A 20251-nucleotide genomic window follows, 5' to 3' on the forward strand; every position below is an offset into this window, starting at 1 on the left:
ATCCCAAAATGAAACCCTCTACACAGTCCAAAGTTGATCTTCTTAATCAAAAATTTGAAAAGTCTTCTATAAAGCCACTAAGGTAAAACCAAATTACATTCAAGTTCCTAAGGACCCTATTTGCCATTAAAACGCAAAAGCAATACCACTGTGTCTGAGTCTGAAGAAATTTCCAAACAGTTCCTAAATAATTAAGCAGCTTCAGACATACTAGATCAAATTATGTGGGAAAAACTAAAATTCTCACATCTTTCACCTCTAAAAGCTATAATTTCAGCCAACTCCTCTTTCTCCCCATTTAATACGATTCTTTCCCATTTCCACACCTAATGTCACGACCTCAAGTCCTCGGCAGTGACTTCAAAGTGAACCACTCTATTATATAAAAATATTTTTAAGGAAACTGCCTAGCAGATGGCAGCAATATTCAAGTCATAATTGAAGGCAGCTTTCTTGGTTCTAGAGGTTGGTTACCTGCATTCTTATGAAAAGCAAATAAAGTGTCTCAATTTGGAAATATTTGCTACATTAACCTGAAACTTCTTATATAACAAACTGTCTAAAAATAGAAAAAACTCATTTCAATATTTAAAATCCATTTAGATCCCCACAGAACAGTACTTAACTTTTAATTAATTTTATCATTATTTTTGATGCTTCTCGGAATCAGTAATGAGTCACCTGGAAGAAAGAAACTTATCTGGAAAATGCATTCCAACTTTAAATTGTGTTATACTCACAGTTGTTGATGGACAGTTTGCAAAATCTTTGTTTCTTCACATGTGACTTGTTCATATTTTCATAACTAACCAAGACTTTCAGAAAATAAAGAGGCTCAAAAAAACATCTAACCATGTTCTAAACAAACTTCCCTATAAGCAGTAAATTTGCTCAAATTTGCAGCTGAGACATAATTAATTGGGCAGAACCAAAACAGAGACAGGTCTATGAACTTTTTTGAAAAATAATAAAGTCGGTAATATAATCTATCCATAATCATAAGTTTAAAAAAAAACTAAGATCTTATTTTTCCAAAATACTCAGTGTTTTACATTGGACTGCATGGTATAAAACGGTGCCTTGTCATTTACAAATGGGACCCCGGTAAACATACCAGAAGGTCAAAGTGCTGTTTATGATAAAAGAAGAGAAATTCCCAACAGATTACATTCTTCTAATTATCACAGAAGAGTCCATTATGATTCATTCTATTTAGCTAGAAAACACATAAGGAAATGTCAGAAGCCTCTGTTTCATATCCAGCAAAAGTATCCCGGGACACAGACAGACATATTTGGCAGGACACAACTGATTCTAGAAATGCATAAGCTCTGATAAAACCCTGTGCAAAAAAGAAGCAGCATCTTGATCTTTTCCTCAGGATTTGAGTCTCTGAATAAAACACTTTAAGTTAGAGGAGCGAGACCCAGATCCACAGGATAACACGCTTCACATAAATTATTCTCTTTGTTTAACATTAAAACAGCAAAGTTCCAAAGGATTTTTTTCAGACTTTTTTCCCTCCATCATGTTTCCTTAAAAGTAATGCAAACCACCCTACTTACAACCTCTAACCACACACATCTGCCTGACAATGAGAAATTACAGGGTCATAGAATCTCCCACTTCAAGATATCCATCCTATTGTTTTATTCATTGAGAGCCTCAAGGTTTGAAGAACATAACACCTGGCCAGTTCCTACCCTGATGGCAAGGAAAGCCTTGATCGCAAACAAGCTCCAAATCCATTCCATGCTAGCCAACAATGTGGTTTGCCTTAATAAATACCGTCCACAAAGGAAACAACTTTGAAATTAATATATTCAGCTTTATAAGACAACTGGTTTCCCTTCAAACTCCAAGGCAACAATCACTTGAATCTATTTCCTTCTTCACATAAAAACAGGTCTCTGAGCTCCGGTCACAACTCACTGTAGAACTGAATCATCCATTTTGTTTCGCTTGTTTCAGTCAATATATAAAACAACCACCTTAGAAAACCAAGATACCTAAATTATGCAATCATATTTCTCAATTTTCCACGGATATAACACCAAGAATCTCAAATCAGAAGAACAAAATGCATTTACCTGTGTTCCTGTCTGGTAAGATACAGCAATGCTTCTGCAGAATGCCGGGCAAAACCTGTTTCAAAACAAATAAATAAAAGACATGTGGTTATCATTCAGGTAGAGAAAGGCATCTCATTAACCGTTGCAAGTGTTTTTCTAATAAGGCCATTCAATGTTGCACAGTCAACACGCCCAGAATGATCTAACAAATTAAACAGTACTGAAAAATTCTGATACATACATTTTTCATCAAAGAGGTTAATCAGGTAAGTGTGCTGATTATATATGCTGCTCCTAGGAGGGTAATGGAGTTCTGTTTAATGTATGTCTCTAATGGGTCCTCAAAGTACCTTGAAAGCTGCACTCAGGGTATGCCTACAATAAGGCAAATGGGCCCACCAATTCTGTGATGGCTTTTAAAATGTGAGATGCAATTAGAGCCTGAAAATGGAGGCTTGATGGGGCGGTTCCTTGGGTCCATCTTCTAGGATCTAAGCCAAGAGGCTTTTATCAAGGATGAGCCACAAAGAAAATGTGAAAGAAAAGCCTGTGTTTACACACACAGTTTGGTAGTAAAAGGTGAAGGAAATATCTTATTGGATAAGCAAAAGGAAGGTGAAAATAATGAAAAATGGCTTTCCCAAGAAACTTCAGCACTGTAAGGCAACTGCAAAGCGCAGACTTAAAAAGAATTTGTGACTGAAGGGATCTCTGTGGGAAGTTAATGATTATGCACTCTCAACTCAATTAGGGTAAAAGCTGAACTTCCATCTTAAGTCCTCTAGCGATGAGGCTGCAACCATTCCCCAGCCCTCCCTGACCACCAACCCCAACATTCTCAGACAAGAAGCATGCGTTATCCCCCTCTGGAGCAAATGAATCAGGCAGTGGAGGGGAGAAGTGGGTGCCGCAAAGACGCTGCAGTCTCAACGCTGCCCTCGACCAGCTCAGGGTCTGCTGAGTACACAACAGGCTCTAGTAAACATGATCAATGAATGCAGAAGTTCTTCTCCAGAATAATGATTCCCTTCCCTTCCACACCCTCACGATGCCTCTACGTCGAGACAACAAAACCCTGGGACCATGTTTGACACTCATCTCTCCCAGCCCTCGATGTCCAACTGTGCAAACACACACACACACACACACACACACACACACACACACACTTCACATCCTGGGCTCCTTGTAAATCTGCATCCCTTCTGATTCCAAAGCCAACACACCCACTCACTGACCTTCTCCAGCACTTTCCAGAGGGACGCTCCTTGGCTTAGCTATCCATGTTTAAGACTACGGGCCTAATCATCGTCATAAACGTGGGATCAGACAAGAACAGTCAATGGGTGCTGAGGCTGGGGGGATTTTGATGAGGAGACCTGAGTGGTTTTAAAGAATCCCCCCAGAGCCCCAGGGGATGCGAAAGAGTAGTAATTACACCCGAGAGAGACGTGACCAAAATGAGCATCTCTGTGAGAGGAAGTGGGCGGGGCTGAGGGAAAGACCCCTGCACCGCAGGAGCCTCAGCTGCCGTCTACACGGCACCCTCCGTCTACACGGCACCCTCTGTCTACACAACACTCTCTGACTCTGGGTCCTGGTTTTCTTTTCCGAACTCTTACATTTGAACTTATTTCCAAATATACAGTTTTTCTGAGTGTTGCTCTTGTTCCTTGACCATCCTCTGCTCTCTGGGCCCTTCTTTCCTGTGTCATCACTTCCGTTGGCCTCGTGAGGAAGCCATGTGGGCTCCAGTCAACAAGCCACTTTTGCCTGGACCCCCTCGGCCCCCGAGTTTCGTGTACAAGTGAAGAGCTGTGCTGTTTAAACAGGAAACAGCACTGTTCCACTCTGAGATGTGGATGGCAATTCAGTGTCAGGACGTTACTACACGTTCAGTTAACTGTTCTGGCCCATCGCTCGTTGGCGAAGCCACCTCGGCTTAGTCCCCAGAAGAGGCCACGTCACCTCCCAACAGCCGCCCCCGCCACGTCGTGTCGCCAGGACGGCCGGTCCCACGAGGGTGTGGGGACGCTGCTCGCAGGTAGTGGCAGCAGGAACGCGGAGGTCAGGTGCCTGCTGGCGTCAGCCCGTGAGGGCCGGGCGAGTCCTGTCTGCGACCCCTGCTGCTCACCCTGGCGCTTCCTGCTCAGCTTCCCACAGGCCAGGGATGCTCGGGGCCGCTGGCTTTGAAAGGTGGAGGCTCCGAAGCCGCTGCCCGGCCGGAGGGCGCAGCACACACGTGGTCCCCTGTCCCTGCTCTCACCTCCCAGGCAGCTGGCAGGATGGACCGAGTGCACGCGAGGAGGACGCCGGCCAGACTGGATGGGACAGACGTGCTCAAGGGCAGGCGACGTCACTGCCCCGGATGTCGGGGCCGTCACCGCGCGCAACCCCGCCCCTAACCCCGCCCCTGAGATGGGCGTGGGCAAGGCTACGGCAGGAGGGCCGGAGCTGGGGTGCGGGCCAGGACTGCTCCGGGCAGGCGTTCCAACCGGCAGGCCTGGACAGGAATCACAGGCACCAAAACCGGTGAAGTCACGCCAGCCAAGGGGCAGAAACCGCCTGCGTGGGTATCGCCGGGAGCTGCGGGCAGACTGCAGGGGTCCCGTCGGGGACTAGGGGCCGGAGCCCCGGAAGTCGCATTCCTCTCGGCACCTGGGCTTTCCTCCAGGTTCCCCGTGGTGGGCTGGTGTCCCCGAGACCCGCTGCAGGGGGCGCCCCCTCAGCGGCACCATCTGTGCCCCGCGAGGTGCTCTCCCCACAGAAACGGGCGTGAGGAACTTCCTGGAGACGCGGGTGCCCACAACCTTGACTGCGCTGATGGGCTCACAGGCGTGTACAAGCGTCCAGACGCGACAAACCGTGTGCACTGAATGTGCGCAGGCTTTGTATATCAGTTATACCTCAGGACACTTGATAACAAGGTTTCTGCTCCAAATACTCCGTGAATTTCTGCTGTGCCTTTAAACACACGCGTGTGCACACACATGCACACACGCACACACACCGCACGTCTAACGAGCTCCCAGAGCTGCTCACCTGCTCAGCCCGAAGAACCGCCGGCGCCCAGGCTGCGCCCAAGCAACAGGGCGATGTGTCTAATGAAACCGTCCCGCCGGTGCACGTGGTCAAGTTTTAAGCGGGCAGAGCAGCTACAGTAAAAATCCACAGGCACAGAAAGAACAGGATCGGCGAGCACAGAAGAAAGAGACTGCGGCGTGTCTCTGTGAGATACAGGGCTCTCTCAGAAGAGCTGGCAGGGGCTTCCCTGGTGGCGCAGTGGTTTAGAGCCCGCCTGCCGACGCAGGGGACGCGGGTTCGTGTCCCGGTCCCGGAAGATCCCACATGCCGCAGAACAACTGGGCCTGTGAGCCACAACTACTGAGCCTGCGCGTCTGGAGCCTGTGTTCCGCAACAGGAGAGGCCACAGCAGTGAGAGGCCCGCGTACCGTAAAAAAAATAATAATAATAAATAAATAAATAAGAAGAGCTGGCAGTCGGGGACCTGGCCGCCTCCGGAGAGGTGCCTGGAGGGGCCCCAAGGGCAGGAGCGAGGCTGCTGGAAACCTTCACCCAGTGTGGCCCCTCCAGGTGCCCACACAGGCAGCCCAGCCCCTCTCCAGCCACCAGAGAACGAGCTGAACTAGAGGAAACCAGAGCAGCGCAGGCTCCAGCGGAGCCCTGGGTGAAGACAGGAGAGCTAAGTGGCTGGCTGGCTGGCTCCCCTGAACCCTCCTCCCACCTTCCACCGGAATGAGAGTGGCTGGGCTTCCCCCCACCTACCCTCACCCTTCCGTTCTCCTCTGAAAAACAGAAAAATACCCCCTATGACGTGGGCCTCCAAACGAAAACTCTGGCTTCCCATCAGGTCTCTGTGTGGTCAATTCCACCAGCCAACAAGCCCCATTCATCCACCAAAACATTTTCCATAAATTTTAATCTTTCACTTAATTCGGACTTACAGTTGAGGATTATCACACATTTAAAGAAAACTCCCACTTGAGAGACACTAAAACAGACAGAAAACTGGAATGAGAGAAAAGAGAAACATTACAGGGGAAAGAAAAGAGAACATTTTCAAATAATGATAATATTTCAGAAAACGAGAAAAGATATTTCGTCCATGACTCAAGAAAAAGATGTTAAGTTTATGAAAGGAAAATTCACAGAACAAGAAGGAGCTTTTGGAAGTTAAAAACAGGAGAAGCAAATTTTTTACAAAAAAATAAAAGGTGAAAAAAATTCAAGGAAATAACCCAGAAGGTAGATTAAAAAAAAAAAAAATACAGAGAGTTAGGAGAAAAAAAGAGAGAACAGAAACGTATTTGGCCATCCCTGGAGTATCTGACCAATGGCGCATCCAGAATGAAAGGTCCACGAAACAGAAGGGAACACAGTGCCCGACAAGCCACAGCAGGCCCCGTGTCTAAGGGACAATTTCAATTTCGACAGGACCCCAGAGCGCCCAACACAGAAGGGCCAGCCTCATGCACACTACAGGGAAACTTCAGAACAAAAGGAGGGTTCCAAATGCACCCAAGTGCAAGACACTGGATGCCAGGAAATGTGGGAACAGGGCCTTGGAAATTCTAGGGGAAACTGCCCCCAACATCAGCCATGGATGAAAGAGAGACGAAGGGACAAGGAGGAGAACCAGATCTTCCTAAATGACCCACAGAACCCCCAAGAGGCAGGTGCCAGAGGACATTCTCCATGGCCGCCGCAAGGACCCGAGGGGTCCAGAGGCGGGGGTGTCACGGAGCAGCGGGGGACCCAACGTGGCGCCTGGGCGGTGGACCAGCACGCGGGGTGGGGGGACGTCGCCCAGATGGACAGCAGGCTGAGGCTGAACACGCAGAAAAGAGGTGAAAATGCAACGAAGACATTCAAGAGAAAGAGAAAGCCAGGCCTTTTAAAACAGGCAATTAATGGTGAATGAAAGACGTTACCAAAAAGGCACAACCTTATCAATCTAATGTGATATAAGTACTAACTGTTAATTTATCCCAAAGTCAGGATGTAACCCCATTGGGCATTTGGGGACGGGGAGCCCCAGCCTCCCCCGGCCACAGCGGGAAGTCAGGGGAGGTGGAAACGGTGAAAGAATGGGGACGGCATCTCTGGGTCGAGGGCGAGGTATGAAGGGGGTATGAAGCAGCCGACTCTACTCTCTATCGTAAGACTCTTAAAACTACTTCTCTTTTTATAGTATGTACATGTGTAAATTCAATGAACTTATGATTAAGTCACATAAAGTAGTGCATAGCAAGTCTGCACAATGATGTTTACAACTACAGGAAAAGCAGGACTAAAATGTCCTTAAGAAGAGAAAATTTAAAATGACCAAGACACCCATTTGAATTCAAGTACTTCTACTAGACGTTTTTACATCTATCTCATTACAATTTAGATACATCTAGAAACTCAGGCTTCACCTACTTACTCAACACACACATCCAGTAAATCCAGATAAAAGCAAACACACAGTTAAAAGCTAGAACAAAATCTGAGCAAACCCAGCCCTGACCCAGAGTCACTTTATGTTTATAAAGGGATTATGGAATAAGGAGTTAAGAATGAGGCAGATGCTTATAATTTAAGCGACAGTAATGAAAACAGTGTGGTGCTGGTGAGAGAAGAGACAAATGGATCAGTGGAACAGAAGAGACCCCCGTAAACACAGTTGACTGATCTTTGACAAAGGAGCAAAGGCAACGCGATGGAGCAAGGACAGTCTCTTCAACAAACGGTGTTGGAACAACTGGACATCGTGTGCAGAAAAATAATAATAATCTAGACACAGACCTTACACCCTTCACGTAAATGAACTCAAAGTAGATCACAGCTTAAACGTAAGAGGCAAAACTATAAAACTCCCAGAAGCTAACATGGAGAAAATCCAGATGACCTTGGGTGTATGGTGATGCCTTTTTAGATACAACACCAGAGGCGTGATCTATGAAAGAAATAACTGATAAGCTGGACTTCATTAAAATTAAAACCTTCTGAAAGATGCTGTCAAGAGAATAAGCAGGCATGCCGCAGGCTGGGAGAAAAGACACATCTGATAAAACCTGTTATCCAAAATATACAAAGAACTCTTCAAACTCAATAACAAGAAAACAAACAACCTGATTAAAAAATGGTGCAAAGACTTTAACAGACAGCTCAGCAAAGAAGACATTCTTGCAAGTAAGCAAGAAAAGATGCTCCACATCGTATGTCATCAGGGAACTGCAAATTAAAACAACAATGAGACACCACTACACACCTATCAGAATGCAAAACAGCGCAGACACTTTGGAAGACAGTCTGGGGGTTTCTCATAAAAGTAAACATCCTCTTATCCTATGATCCAGCAGTCAAGCTCCTTGGTATTTACCCAAAGGAACTGAAAACCTCTGTCTACACAAAACCCTAAACATTTTATCCACAAATGCCAAAACTTGGAAGCAACCCAGGTGTCCTTCAGTGGGTGAATGGATAAATAAACTGTGGTTCCTCCAGACAATGGAATATTATTTAGCTAAAAAGAATTGAGCCTTCAGGCCATGAAAAGACATGAAGGAAACTTCAATGCATACGACTGAATGAAAGAAGCCAATCTGAAAAGATTACAGACTGCATGGTTCAACTCTATGACATCCTGGAAAAGACAAAACTGTGGAGAGAGTGAAAAGATCAGTGGTGAAAAGAGGAAGCACGGAGGATCTTTAGGGCAGTGAAACTCCTCCGTGTGACTCTGTAATGATGGATACAAGTCACTATACATTTGTCAAATCCACAGAATGTTCAATGCCAAGAGTGAGCCCTGAGGTAAGCCAGGGACTCTGGGTGGTGATGATGTATCATTCATTGTAGGTTCATGGATTGTAATTAATGTCCCATCTGGTGGGGATGGTGACAGTGGACTTGGGGAGGGGCGGGGGACAGGGATACATGGGAAATCTCTGTGCCTCACCCTCAATTTTGCTGTGAATCTAAAACCGCTCATGAAGTGGGAGAGTGGCATGGACGTATATACACTACCAGATGTAAAATAGCTAGCTAGTGGGAAGCAGCCTCATAGCACAGGGAGATCAGCTCAGTGCTTTGTGACCACCTAGAGGGGTGGGATAGGGAGGGAGGGAGGGATGGAGACGCAAGAGGGAGGGGATATGGGGATATATGTGTATGTATAGCTGATTCAGTTTGTTGTAAAGCCGAAACTAACACACCATTGTAAAGCAACTATACTCCAATAAAGATGTTTAAAAAAAAAAGTCTTTTTGAAAATGCATAGATTTTACCTGAAACTGAGGCATTTGTCATTTCATCACAAAGTGAACAGACACTGCTGCCCCATGCCCCCTACTCCAAGCAGAAAGACAGGGCCTTTTGTTCTGCGGGGCGGGCTGGCCTCTCTGGGGGGAAAGGAGAGGACAGTGGTTCTTAATCAATCAGACCTAAGACTTGGGGTGACTTCCCTAACCGAGTCTCAGCGCTTCAGGCTGAAGTGCTATCTATGAGCTACTCTGCAAAACAAACGTTCACAGACACACCACGTAAAGAGTGTATGATTTAACAGCATGTTGTGTAATAAAAAGATAAATATCAACACACAAATTAAAAATCAACTCACCAGATGGAATGAATCGCCCCTTTCCACCGCTATAGTACTAAGAAAACATGAAAACCTGCGCTGATGTTCCTTCCAACGACAGAAGCGCTACTTTCAGGGCAACCGCAGAGGCCTCTCCTCCAGTCCGGGGCAGGGGGGCAATGGGGAGGACGGTGTGCTATGTGTCACTCACAGAAACACACCGATGTGGACAGACGGGGCCCCCCACCTCATCACACCCACGTGGCCCCAAGCCCCCGGCCCCCGGGAAGGGCTGCTGAGGGTCCAGGAGGCCCGAACGCGTGCCAGCTCCGCGACATCCTGGCCCTACCACGCGGGCAGAAGGTCCCCAGGGAGCCGTGCCCAGGGCTGCAGGGCAAACGCCTCGCTGAGGCCACACGAGGTGTGTCTGCTTTTATGGCGGGGGGCGGGGTGCTCTCAGCTGCGCAGAAACAACCCAGGAGGCTGGGGGCCCACGTGGCCCCATCGGAGCCAGGCTGAAGCCCCTGCCTGGGCATTCTCCCCATCAAGTACCAGCCGCGAGGAGGCCGGGGGGTGCCGAGACACCGGGGGTCCGAGCAGAGCTTCCCCCGCTTCACATGGGGGGCTCAGCATCCGTGGGGACGGTTCTCCAGGCCCACAGCTCTGGACAGGGCAGCGCGGCGTCCCCGGACTCAGCTCCCAGCACAGCTGTGGTTTGCTGGGTGGATCTTTACGAGCTGTGAGAGCCGCACAAGCTGGGTGCACGGCCGGGGCACTCTCCAGCCTTCAGGGAACCACCGTCCAAAAGGGGGCAGGGCACCCGGGACCCCCTCCAGAGGCCTCTGCGCCATCAGGACTCTGGCCAGAAATGCCATCTTTCCTCCTGCATGCCCTCTCTGAGGGGGCCCTGAGCTTGGCCTCCGAGGCCAGCCCCGCCCTCCTCCCCACAGCAGGCAGGCCGTGCTCAGCCCTGACCTGTGCGCTTCCCTCCGCTCAGAAATGCCCTCAAGACCCGGTCTGTGCGCGGGAGTTTTACGCACAACTTAACTGACCCCGGGGCGTCCAGATTAAACGTCCCCCCAACCCGGGCGAGTCTAAGGGTGTTTCTGGGTGAGACCAGCATGACCCAGCGGACCCGGTAAAGCAGGTCTCCCTCCCCAGTGGGGGGCCTCACCCAGTCCCCGGAGGGCCTGGACACAGCAGGAGGACACGGGGGGATCTGCGGCCCCCATCGCCCCCCCCTCCCCGTGCCCGTGTGGAGCCCTTCCGTCGGAGGTGACCAGTGTGGCCGCCGCTCGTGCCAGGGTCACCCTGAGGCTCCCCTCTTCCTGGCAGTGGGAATCCGAACACGACCCCCTGCCGCTAAGTGGAGCTCAGAACCGGCCTCTGGGGTCTGAGGAGGCGACTCTGGTATGCGACAGGGTCTCTAGGGTTTGGAAGGTTCTGGCCCCCAGGACGGCCTGACTTCCAGCCTCACAGAGTCAAAGGCTCGACTTCTGAACGTCAAGCACAGAAGGCCCTTTATTATCGCGTCCTCTGACTGCAGAGGGGAAGCCATGGATAGAAAGTTCCAAAACCCACGCGCACGCACACACACGCGCACGCACATACAAACACGCACACAAGCGGCGCACACGTGCACACACATGCATTTTGTCCAAAATCATCCTCCCCGTTACAAGTGGAAAATGACCAGGAAAAGTTGCAGTTATTTCCATTCTTATCAAAGAGACCATTTAACTTTTTTTTTTGTTTGTTTTGCGGTACGCGGGCCTCTCACTGCTGTGGCCTCTCCCATTGCGGAGCACAGGCTCCGGACGCGCAGGCTCAGCGGCCACGGCTCACGGGCCCAGCCGCTCTGCGGCATGTGGGATCTTCCCGGACCGGGGCACGAACCCGCGTCCCCCGCATCGGCAGGCGGACTCTCAACCACTGCGCCACCAGGGAAGCCCAAGACCATTTAACTTTTTACAGAACATTCATCTGAGCTTAAAAATAGCAGGCGTTGGCACAGAACGAGTTTGGACTGGCTGTTTCACAGCACCAGCGCTCACTGTAGCTTTTTCTAAATTTCAGGAACTGTGGGTTGAGGAGGTTAAGAGCTAATTAAGAGCTAATTGAGAACTTACATTCGTATAAACAGATTTGAAAAGGCATAACAATTTAAATGATGAGAAGAAACACCATTTCTAACTTTTTTAACAGATCACTGAAAAAGGACAGATACTTATATTCGTGGTCCTGTAGCCTCCCATTAAAGGGAGGCTTGATGTGGGGTCATCTAGTCCCAGAGAATTCAGTCCATGGAAGTCAAAGGAAGTAGAGGCCACAGACATTTAAAAAATGCTTTGGGGGCTTCAAATAGCTCCGTTATTCTTGTAAAACTAATAGTAGTTGACTTCTTTGAAAATCCAAAGAATTCCACGTTCAGTGTTGTAAAATAAGTACCTCACCCCTCACCTGTCTCCTTCCTGCCCCTCCCCATGGGCTTCTGAGAGGAACCCTGGGATTTCGATCCCCGAACCCCACCCAATCCACTCCGCTCAGGGTCACCCAAGGGGGCACCTAAAGGTCAGCTCTTCCCTGAACCTGCGTCACCTCCCCGGCCGGGGTGTCCCCTCCCCGCCCTGCTGGCCTTCTCTTCCTCCTGGCCTCCCAGCTCTGGAGCCTCTGGCTCTCCCCGTCGGTGCTCATGGCCCAGGCCACCCTCCCTGGGCCCTAAACCACCTGACGACTCAGATTCTCCACCTCAGCCGTAAGCCTCCTCTCTCCCGGGTTCAGAACCACGTCCTGCGGCCTACCTGCCGGCCCCGCGGGATGTCTAGCGGGGACCTCAGAATCAACACAATGGGCCCTCCTTCACCACACCTCCTCCTGCAGGGCCTCACGGCATCTGCACGGCCGGTCTCCACCTGCTCAGCGAGAACAGAGGCCCCCAGGCTGGACCCCGTCTGCTGGGTCCGAGGCTGCACCCTGTCCCCAGAGCCACGCGTGGCACATCAGGGGTCCTGAGTGAATATCTGCTGAAGTAACTATGGATTAATACACGTATGAGCGCTTCTCAAGTACTTCTGTAGATCTTACAGCCACTTAACAGATAAAAGGTCCCCGTTAGACAGAGAGGAGGGACCCACTGCGTCTGAGCTGCAGGGGCCCAGGGTGAGGGGCCACCCCCTCGCCCACAAGCAGCTCGGGGTGACCTCCATGGACCCTACACGACCCTCCCTAAGACGAACTCCGAGGGGTGATGTGTCAGCGGCAGGGAACGGGGGCCTAGAACACACACGGGTTAAACACGCTGTCGCCACAGTGCCGACTGCGTGTGCCGTGTGCCTGACCTTCACCATCTGACTAAACCCCCAGGACAGTTCCGTGAGACCCCCATCACCACCCCCAGTTTAAAGGTGCAGAAACCGAGGCTCCGAGGGGTGGAGTGAAGGCCAAGCTTGGCAGGTGACTCCTCATCGGGGCCCACGACCAACACGCTCTTGTGATCTGCACATCACGCAAAGCACAGTGACTGCCGGGTAACAAACAGCCCCCACATCTCCTGCTCCCTCGCTCGTGTCTGTTGGGGCCGGAGGGGCACACACAGTCCCCACCCCAGGGGCTGGGCCGCCGTGGCCTCGGGGACGGAAGCCCAGAGCTTCTACCACTAGCTACGAGCTGCTTCCACAACACCTCGTGGGAACTGAGCTCAAGTCCCATGGCCGCCCCTGTGTCACGGAGGGCAGCCGTGGGGGCGGGCAGGCAGGGGGCGAGAGCCACTCTGGACACGGCAGCTACTGCACCTTCAGAGCCTCGGTCGGACCCGTGGAATGTGGAGCCTCCAAGAGGCTGGAACCTTCCCTGGATTCACCAGCTGCTCTCAGACAAGGGTGCAGAGGTCAGCAGGGCAGCCTCGTCCCCGAGGAAGGGACACCCCGAGGGATGGCCAGGGCCCAGAGCTGGGCCAGCACCCGTCACAGGGCGGGCTCCATCACCCTCCAGGACACGTGGCTCCCAGGTCACAGACACAGGCCACAGGGCGCTGGGCTCCACCAGGAAACCACAGTCTCCTACCTGGAGGACCAGTCTGCTCAAAAGGGATCCTGTCCCGGTTGCTGGGAGGCCCTGCCCAGGCCCCTGGGGCTTGCCCTACCTCCGCCCCCGTCTCCTTTCACGATCCTCTTTCCTACTTTTCTACTGTAGACAAGGGTGCATACCGGTCCCATCTATTTAACTAAATGTTATTCAATTCATTTGCAGCGTAAGAAAATTTGAGTGCACAGACCATGTGTAAACAAGATGTTCACTTAATCGGTCGCCTTTTCTGGGTTAAAAGGCAGGAAACCATCCTTCAGGGCTGTTCCAGAGTGTTTTTCTACAGAATGGAGAAAACTGCCGCGCCGGTTGGGTTTTCCAGGGAAGCAGAACCAACTGGGTAAGAGGATGTACGAACACTGCGTGTGCACGTGTGCAGGTGTGTGTGCCTGTATGTAAACATACACATCTACGTGCACGTACCTATCAGCCTCCACGATCGCGTGGCCGATTCCTCATAATTAACCCACCGTTCTCCTGCCCCGGATGAAGCTGCCAGGACGCGGGGGACAGGGACCTGCCTCCCTGCTCTCGGTTCTGCGGGTACATCCGTCCATCGTACGGCAGGTCTATTCCTAATCTTCCGAAGATGTTCCTCGGAAGATCCACACTGGCTTCCACGGTGGCTGCTCCGTCCGACGCGCCCACCAACAGCGCACGAGGTCCCTTCTCTCCACATCCGCACCACACCTGCTATTTCCTGGGTTTCCGATGGCAGCCGTCCTATCGGGTGCGAGGCGGCCTGTTCACCCACACGTTGCGGCGCTGTTACGCGACAGCGGCCCCGCGGTCAGCTGAGAGCTGTAGGAGTCTCCCCACCGCACCCCAGCCGCGTCTTGGAACCTTTGGGATGTCTTCCTGTCCTTCGCCAGCCGCGGGTCGACTGCGGGAGGGATGCTCCTCACGCCAGAACGTGTCCCACAATTCCCTTTGCGACAGGACCCTCTGTCCCGCGTCCTTACCCATCATGTGCCCTAGACGCTCCCACGCCCGCCAGGCGCTCCTGGGACCTGCCCCCTCCTGAGGGCCTCGCGGGCTCCCAGACTGCCTCCCCGCCTGCTTGGGGAAGCCCCCTTGGGACTCCCGCGGATGAGGGGCTCCCCTGCCCACGGCCCTGAGGCCGCCCGCATTTGGGGGTGAAAGGGTCACGACCCCAGCTGACCTCCTCCAGCCCGCCTGCCACCTGATGGCCCAGGAGGCCCGCTCGGAAGCAGGGAAGCCCGCGCCTCTGTCCTGCCTGCACCTGCTTCCCAGCTGCATCCTTTACATCCTTCCCACGGCCTGACCTTTCGGCCACTCGCGGCCTCTCGACCCCAACCCGGCAACCTTCCTTCCTCTTTTCCGTCTGTTGAAATCTCGAGCATTTTCCAAAATTAAGCTTGAATCCAATACCCTCCTTGACTTTTCGTGCCACGTAGGCCCTGTTCACCTCTATCACCTCTCCCACACGGCACTAACTGTGTCCCCTCCCAAGAGCACCACCCCCGCGGGCTGCAGCTGCATCTCTTTATACCCGTGTTCCCGGCCCAGAGCGTCATAAGGCCCCGAACAGGAGGGCGCCATCCACGGGCAGCCTGAGCCCCGAGGTGTGCGTGGGGGGGGGATGGACCCACAGACCCCAAATGCGAGGACACTAACGGGAGGGGAGCGAAGACGGGGGAAAGGGGTGCGGAAGAAGGAGAGACCACCACCAGGAAACACGTCTGGGGGACCGGGGAGCGCCGCCAGCTGGGGAGGCTGGAGCCACGGGGCCCCGCCCGGGAGCACGTGTTCCATCCCCCGGAGAAGGGGCGCTGTGCGGAAAGACGTCCCCAAGGACACGCGACCCCGAGGAGAGCGGAGCACAGGTGGGAGGTCGAGGCGGGTGGAGGAGAGCGACGCCTTCTGGAGGCTGGGAAGGAAAGTGACCACAGCAGCACAGAAGCCGAGACGACCCGATTTCTAGCTCTCCACGCCGGCTCGGACCCTGGTTCTCAAATTACACTCCCACGCTGGGGCAGCGGGGAGATTCAGGGTCAGAGAAGGTGAGGAAACACCGGACACGCATCTCACCTCGGTGGCCGACAGTAACCACGAGCGCCCTGACGTCCCCACGACATCCTGCAGGAGGAGACTCTCCCCTGACGGCGCGGGAGGCAGCTTTTCTTAAATGTTTCTAGGAGAAAATGAACGTCTAAGGATCGTTCCTGTAACTTTCTGTGCAGCCAGGGGATGGAAACGAGACAGGCCACGCTCCACCCGCCGTGGCTCGGGGGCCCGCGGACCGTCCGTCCCACGCGGCGCCCGGGACCCACCCCACCCAGCCCTGAGTCCGCACGAGGGCGAAGACCGCGCGGGCAGAGGGCCGGAGCTTCCGCCTCCTGACGCCGCGGGCGACGGCTCACGCACCCGATGACACAGGAAGGACGCACAGCACAGGTGCGGGTGGTGCGTCTGCCGAGTGTGAACAGGGAGCTTGCCGTCCGCAGAGCTGGACTCACGGACAGAAGCAGAGGTGCTGACGGAGCAAAACCGCCCCCGTGGGAACGACCAGCAGTGACAGCCGTCGGGGCACGAGGAGGGAGTGGAGATGGGGTGTCACACACCAGCCCCCGCCAGGAGCCACCTGGATAGATAAACCCGCTGGGTCTTGGTCACCGTCACACCGGTGGTACCGCTCAGGGTGACCGGATGCTAACACGGTGTGGGTGTGTGTGCACGTGTGCAGGTGCCCGTGAGTGTGTGCACAGAAACACACACGTGTGTCGGGAGGGAGGCATTTCTCACTCAGAATATTTATTAAGGAGCCATTTCAAGTATTACAGACAAAGGTCCTGCCTGACCCCCGACACCAAGGTTCCAGGGCCCGGATGGGAGAGAGCAGCTCGGTCTTGGCCTTAGACGTGGGGACCACACAGACCCCTGGGACGGCTCGTGGGAAGGACACAGACGTCCTGAGGAAGTAAATGCAGCCAGGTGGGGGGCGGCTAACACCTTTTGATACGTTTCACAGGTTATTTATGGACATCACAGCGACAGACTGAGTGTTACCAATAAAGAAGGGAATTGGGCCGGTCAGGAGAGGGGAAACTTTGTGTTCTTTTACATTTATTTCTACTGCTGTATTTCTTAAACGGTTTCAGTTGCAATTTTGCTTTCAAAATCTAATAATCTGAGAAATATGGAACAGAGGAGGAACCAGATTCTCTGGTAAAATATTCCACAACCAGCCAAATTACAGGGGGCAAATGTCTCACCTAAAACCAAGGGATAAATGAGGTTCATGGGGAGACTACGTCCACGCAGACCTATTAGCGCCCCGAGAGAGTTTCCCAGCTCAAGGAAAGATTGTCCATTAATTTTCTAAAAAGTGAAAATCCCTATTCTAGCGAGCAGAACTTTGCTGAGTTGTTTTGCATTGTTTTTCTTTTGGCTGTGCCACTCGACATGCGGGATCTGAGCTCCCGGACCAAGGGTAGAACCCGTGCCCCCTGCAGCGGAAGCGCGGAGTACTAACCACTGGACCACCAAGGGAAGTCCCTTCGCTGAACTGTTTTAAAAAGAAGTATTCTAGGGCTTCCCTGGTGGCGCAGTGGTTGAGAATCCGCCTGCTGATGCAGGAGACACGGGTTCGTGCCCCGGTCCGGGAAGATCCCACGTGCCGCGGAGCGGCTGGGCCCGTGAGCCATGGCCGCTGGGCCTGCGCGTCCGGAGCCTGTGCTCCGCAATGGGAGAGGCCACAACAGTGAGAGGCCCGCGTACCGCAAAAAAAAAAAAAAAAAAAAAAACGAAGTATTCTACCTTGAAGTATGTAAGATCGGATTTATTACCGTTGTCACGCTGCAGGAAATTTTTGCCAGTTCTTGGGACGCTCACTGAGGCTCTGCGGGTGCGGGCGGGTCACACTTCTCTGTCGCGCCACGCACGAGCCCCTGCCCGCTGCGCGCCCTCTCCGGGGACGCGGCCAAGGGACCCGCGACGCGTGAGCGCGGCGCATGCAGGCTGTGGACGCCGCTGATCGGAGGAGGTGCGTCCAGACGCGGAACCCGCAGCAGGAAAGGGGCGACGTTCTCAGCGGAGTCCCGCCCGCAGTACGCACTGTGTCCCCAGGACCGTGGCGGACACGGAGGTTACATCACGGGGACAGAAGCCTGTGGCTGAGCCCGCGCGCTGTCCCGGGACCCACAAGGCGACGGCAGTGGAGGAGGAGAGCCTGGCCGCCGGGGCCGAGGGCGAAAAGCGTGGAGATGGGCTCGGGGGGGGGGGGTGGTCACCTGGCCAAAGGAACGAGAAGAGGGGACAAACCTGACAGAAAGAGGTCAAAGGGAGGAAGGAGGGCCAGGGACACCGGTGATGAGAGCAGCCCCGGCGGGAGGACGCTGCCCCGCCCCCCGGGAGAGCCAGGGAGGAAAGGGGAGCCCCGTCACCTGGGGAGGGCGGGGTGGCGAGCAGAGCCTCTGCTGAGGACCCGCCTTCCTTCTGGGAAGCAAGGGCGCGCAGGAGCAGGAGGGCCGGCACCACCCGCCCGGGGGGGGGGACGGGGGGATGGGGGGAGCGCTGGTGAGGACCGCGAGGCTCCCAGTAGAGGCTCTGGGGGTGTCTGCCAGCGGCAACTACTCAAATACATGCTTCCCCAGCAGCAATCACGTCTTTTCGGTACGGGGTGGGGAAGATCAGTGATGCAATTAATCCACTCTTGGAACTTTGCCAAGTAGGAGAATGACAGACGGGGGGGGGGGGGGGCGCTCTGCTCTCCAGGGACCACGGAGACGAGACGGGACAGACGGGGGACAAACCAGAGGGTCGGGGCCAGGTCCCGACCGCGGCAGGGCTGACCTCAGAGCAGGAAGGCGCCCTCAGCACAAATGAGCAGTGGAGCACGAGGTCCCGCACGAGGGGGGCCTGATGGAGAAAATCCGGCACCACCAGCCCTCGGGTCCCCAGCTCAGCACGCCCTGCGCTCCCCGAGAAGAGCCTGTCCCTCTGGCGGACGTTCCGACAACAGAACGGCTGCTAGTTCAAGGCTGACGAGCGTGAAACTGGTCTCTGCAAGTGACAGTCAGAGAGCAAAGAACCCTCAACCCAGAGGCCGGGGGGTGAGGGAGTACATTTCCTCTGGCCTCGTTCTCGTAGCCCACGGACTAAACAGGTCAGAACCCAACTCCTCCTGGGATCCTAGACCAGCTTTGTTCCGACAGCATCTCTATCCGTGTAAAGACGAAAAGGTTAAACTAATAACCATGAGCGTTTTAGCATAGGACCAAGCCAGCTTTCATCCGTATGGACCCTGGAAGCCTCCTGGGTGTATTTATTTTAGGTTTATTGCGGAGCAAGTGACCAATAACATGGTAATCTAAAGTGTAGGCGTGACGATTTGATACACGTGTGCATCGTGAGATGCTCACCATGGAGTTAATGAACACGCCCCTCACCTCACAGAGGTGGGTCCTGTGCACGTGTGTGCGTGTGTGCGTGTGCTTTGAGAACACCTGGGACCTACTCTCAGCACCTTTAAAGGACACGATATGCTATCGTTCACTGTAGTCACCGCGCTGCACGTTAGATTCCCCAGAAATTATTCGTCCTACAGCTGGAAGTTCGTGTCCTTTGACCAAGGTCTCCCCATCGCCCCTCCCCCAGTCCCAAGTAATCACCATTCTTCTCTCTGCTCAACGACCTAAGCTTCTGTGTGTGTTTGTTTCTGCATATAAGTGAGGCCGCAGAGCATTTGTCTCTCTCTGTCGGGCTTATTTCACTTAGAATAAACGTCTGCCAGGTTCACCCGTGTCGCCACAGGTGGCAGGATTTCCTGACCCTCCCATCTTCTTGATCCATTCATCTGCCACCGAACACTTAGGCTATTTCCACGTCTTGGCTCCTGTGACTAATGCAATGAGCAGAGTGCAGATACCTCCTTCAAGATACTGATGTCATTTCCTTTGGATGCACACCCAGAAATGGGATGGATGGACCATATGGTGGTTCTATATTTAATTTGTTGAGGAACCTCCATGCTGGATGTACCAATTTATATTCCCCCCAACAGTGTACTAGGGCTTCCTTTTCTCCAACAAATAATCCGATTAAAAAACAGGCAAAGAGCATGAATAGACATTTTTCCAAAGAGGACATACAGGTGGCCAACAGGCACATGAAAAGATGCTCAACATCGCTGATCATCGGGGAAATGCAAATCAAACCACAGTGAAACATCACCTCACATCTGTCTGAGGTCAGAATGGCCCTCACCAAAAAGACAAGAAGAAACTAGTGCTGCTGAGGACGCAGAGAAACAGATGCCCCCTCAAGCCGCCATCGACCAGCACACCACCCATCTGGGATGCCATGCACCACCAGTGTAACGAGATTAAGAGTGAATCCTGAGCCGAGTTAGTAACCACTGTCTGCTGAAAAGTCTAGAATTAAAGCATGAGAGACTCCTCCCCTCCGCCCCCTAACTGCAAATCCTAACTCATTTTTCCGGAAACGCCAGCTCCCTCTCACTTCCCAGCAGCTGTGGGAGCCTCACGAG

At 52.9% G+C, this 20251-nt stretch overlaps 1 protein-coding gene across 9 annotated transcripts in view; it reads right to left on the bottom strand.

Annotated features, from left to right (window-relative positions):
* Positions 1 to 20251, bottom strand: part of DLGAP2 (DLG associated protein 2) — a 719273-nt gene that overhangs the window by 563424 nt on the left and 135598 nt on the right. For all 9 annotated transcript variants that reach the window (XR_010838517.1, XR_010838518.1, XM_067022654.1 and 6 more), the window contains one exon: positions 2091 to 2145. Coding sequence is in view for 6 of the 9 variants with exons in the window: in XM_067022654.1 (XP_066878755.1) it covers positions 2091 to 2145 (55 nt within the window). In the remaining 3 variants the exon portion in view is untranslated. The remainder of the gene's footprint in view (positions 1 to 2090; positions 2146 to 20251) is intronic.

Source organism: Kogia breviceps, chromosome 20 (assembly GCF_026419965.1).
Source record: "Kogia breviceps isolate mKogBre1 chromosome 20, mKogBre1 haplotype 1, whole genome shotgun sequence".
Taxonomy (NCBI): domain Eukaryota; kingdom Metazoa; phylum Chordata; class Mammalia; order Artiodactyla; family Physeteridae; genus Kogia; species Kogia breviceps.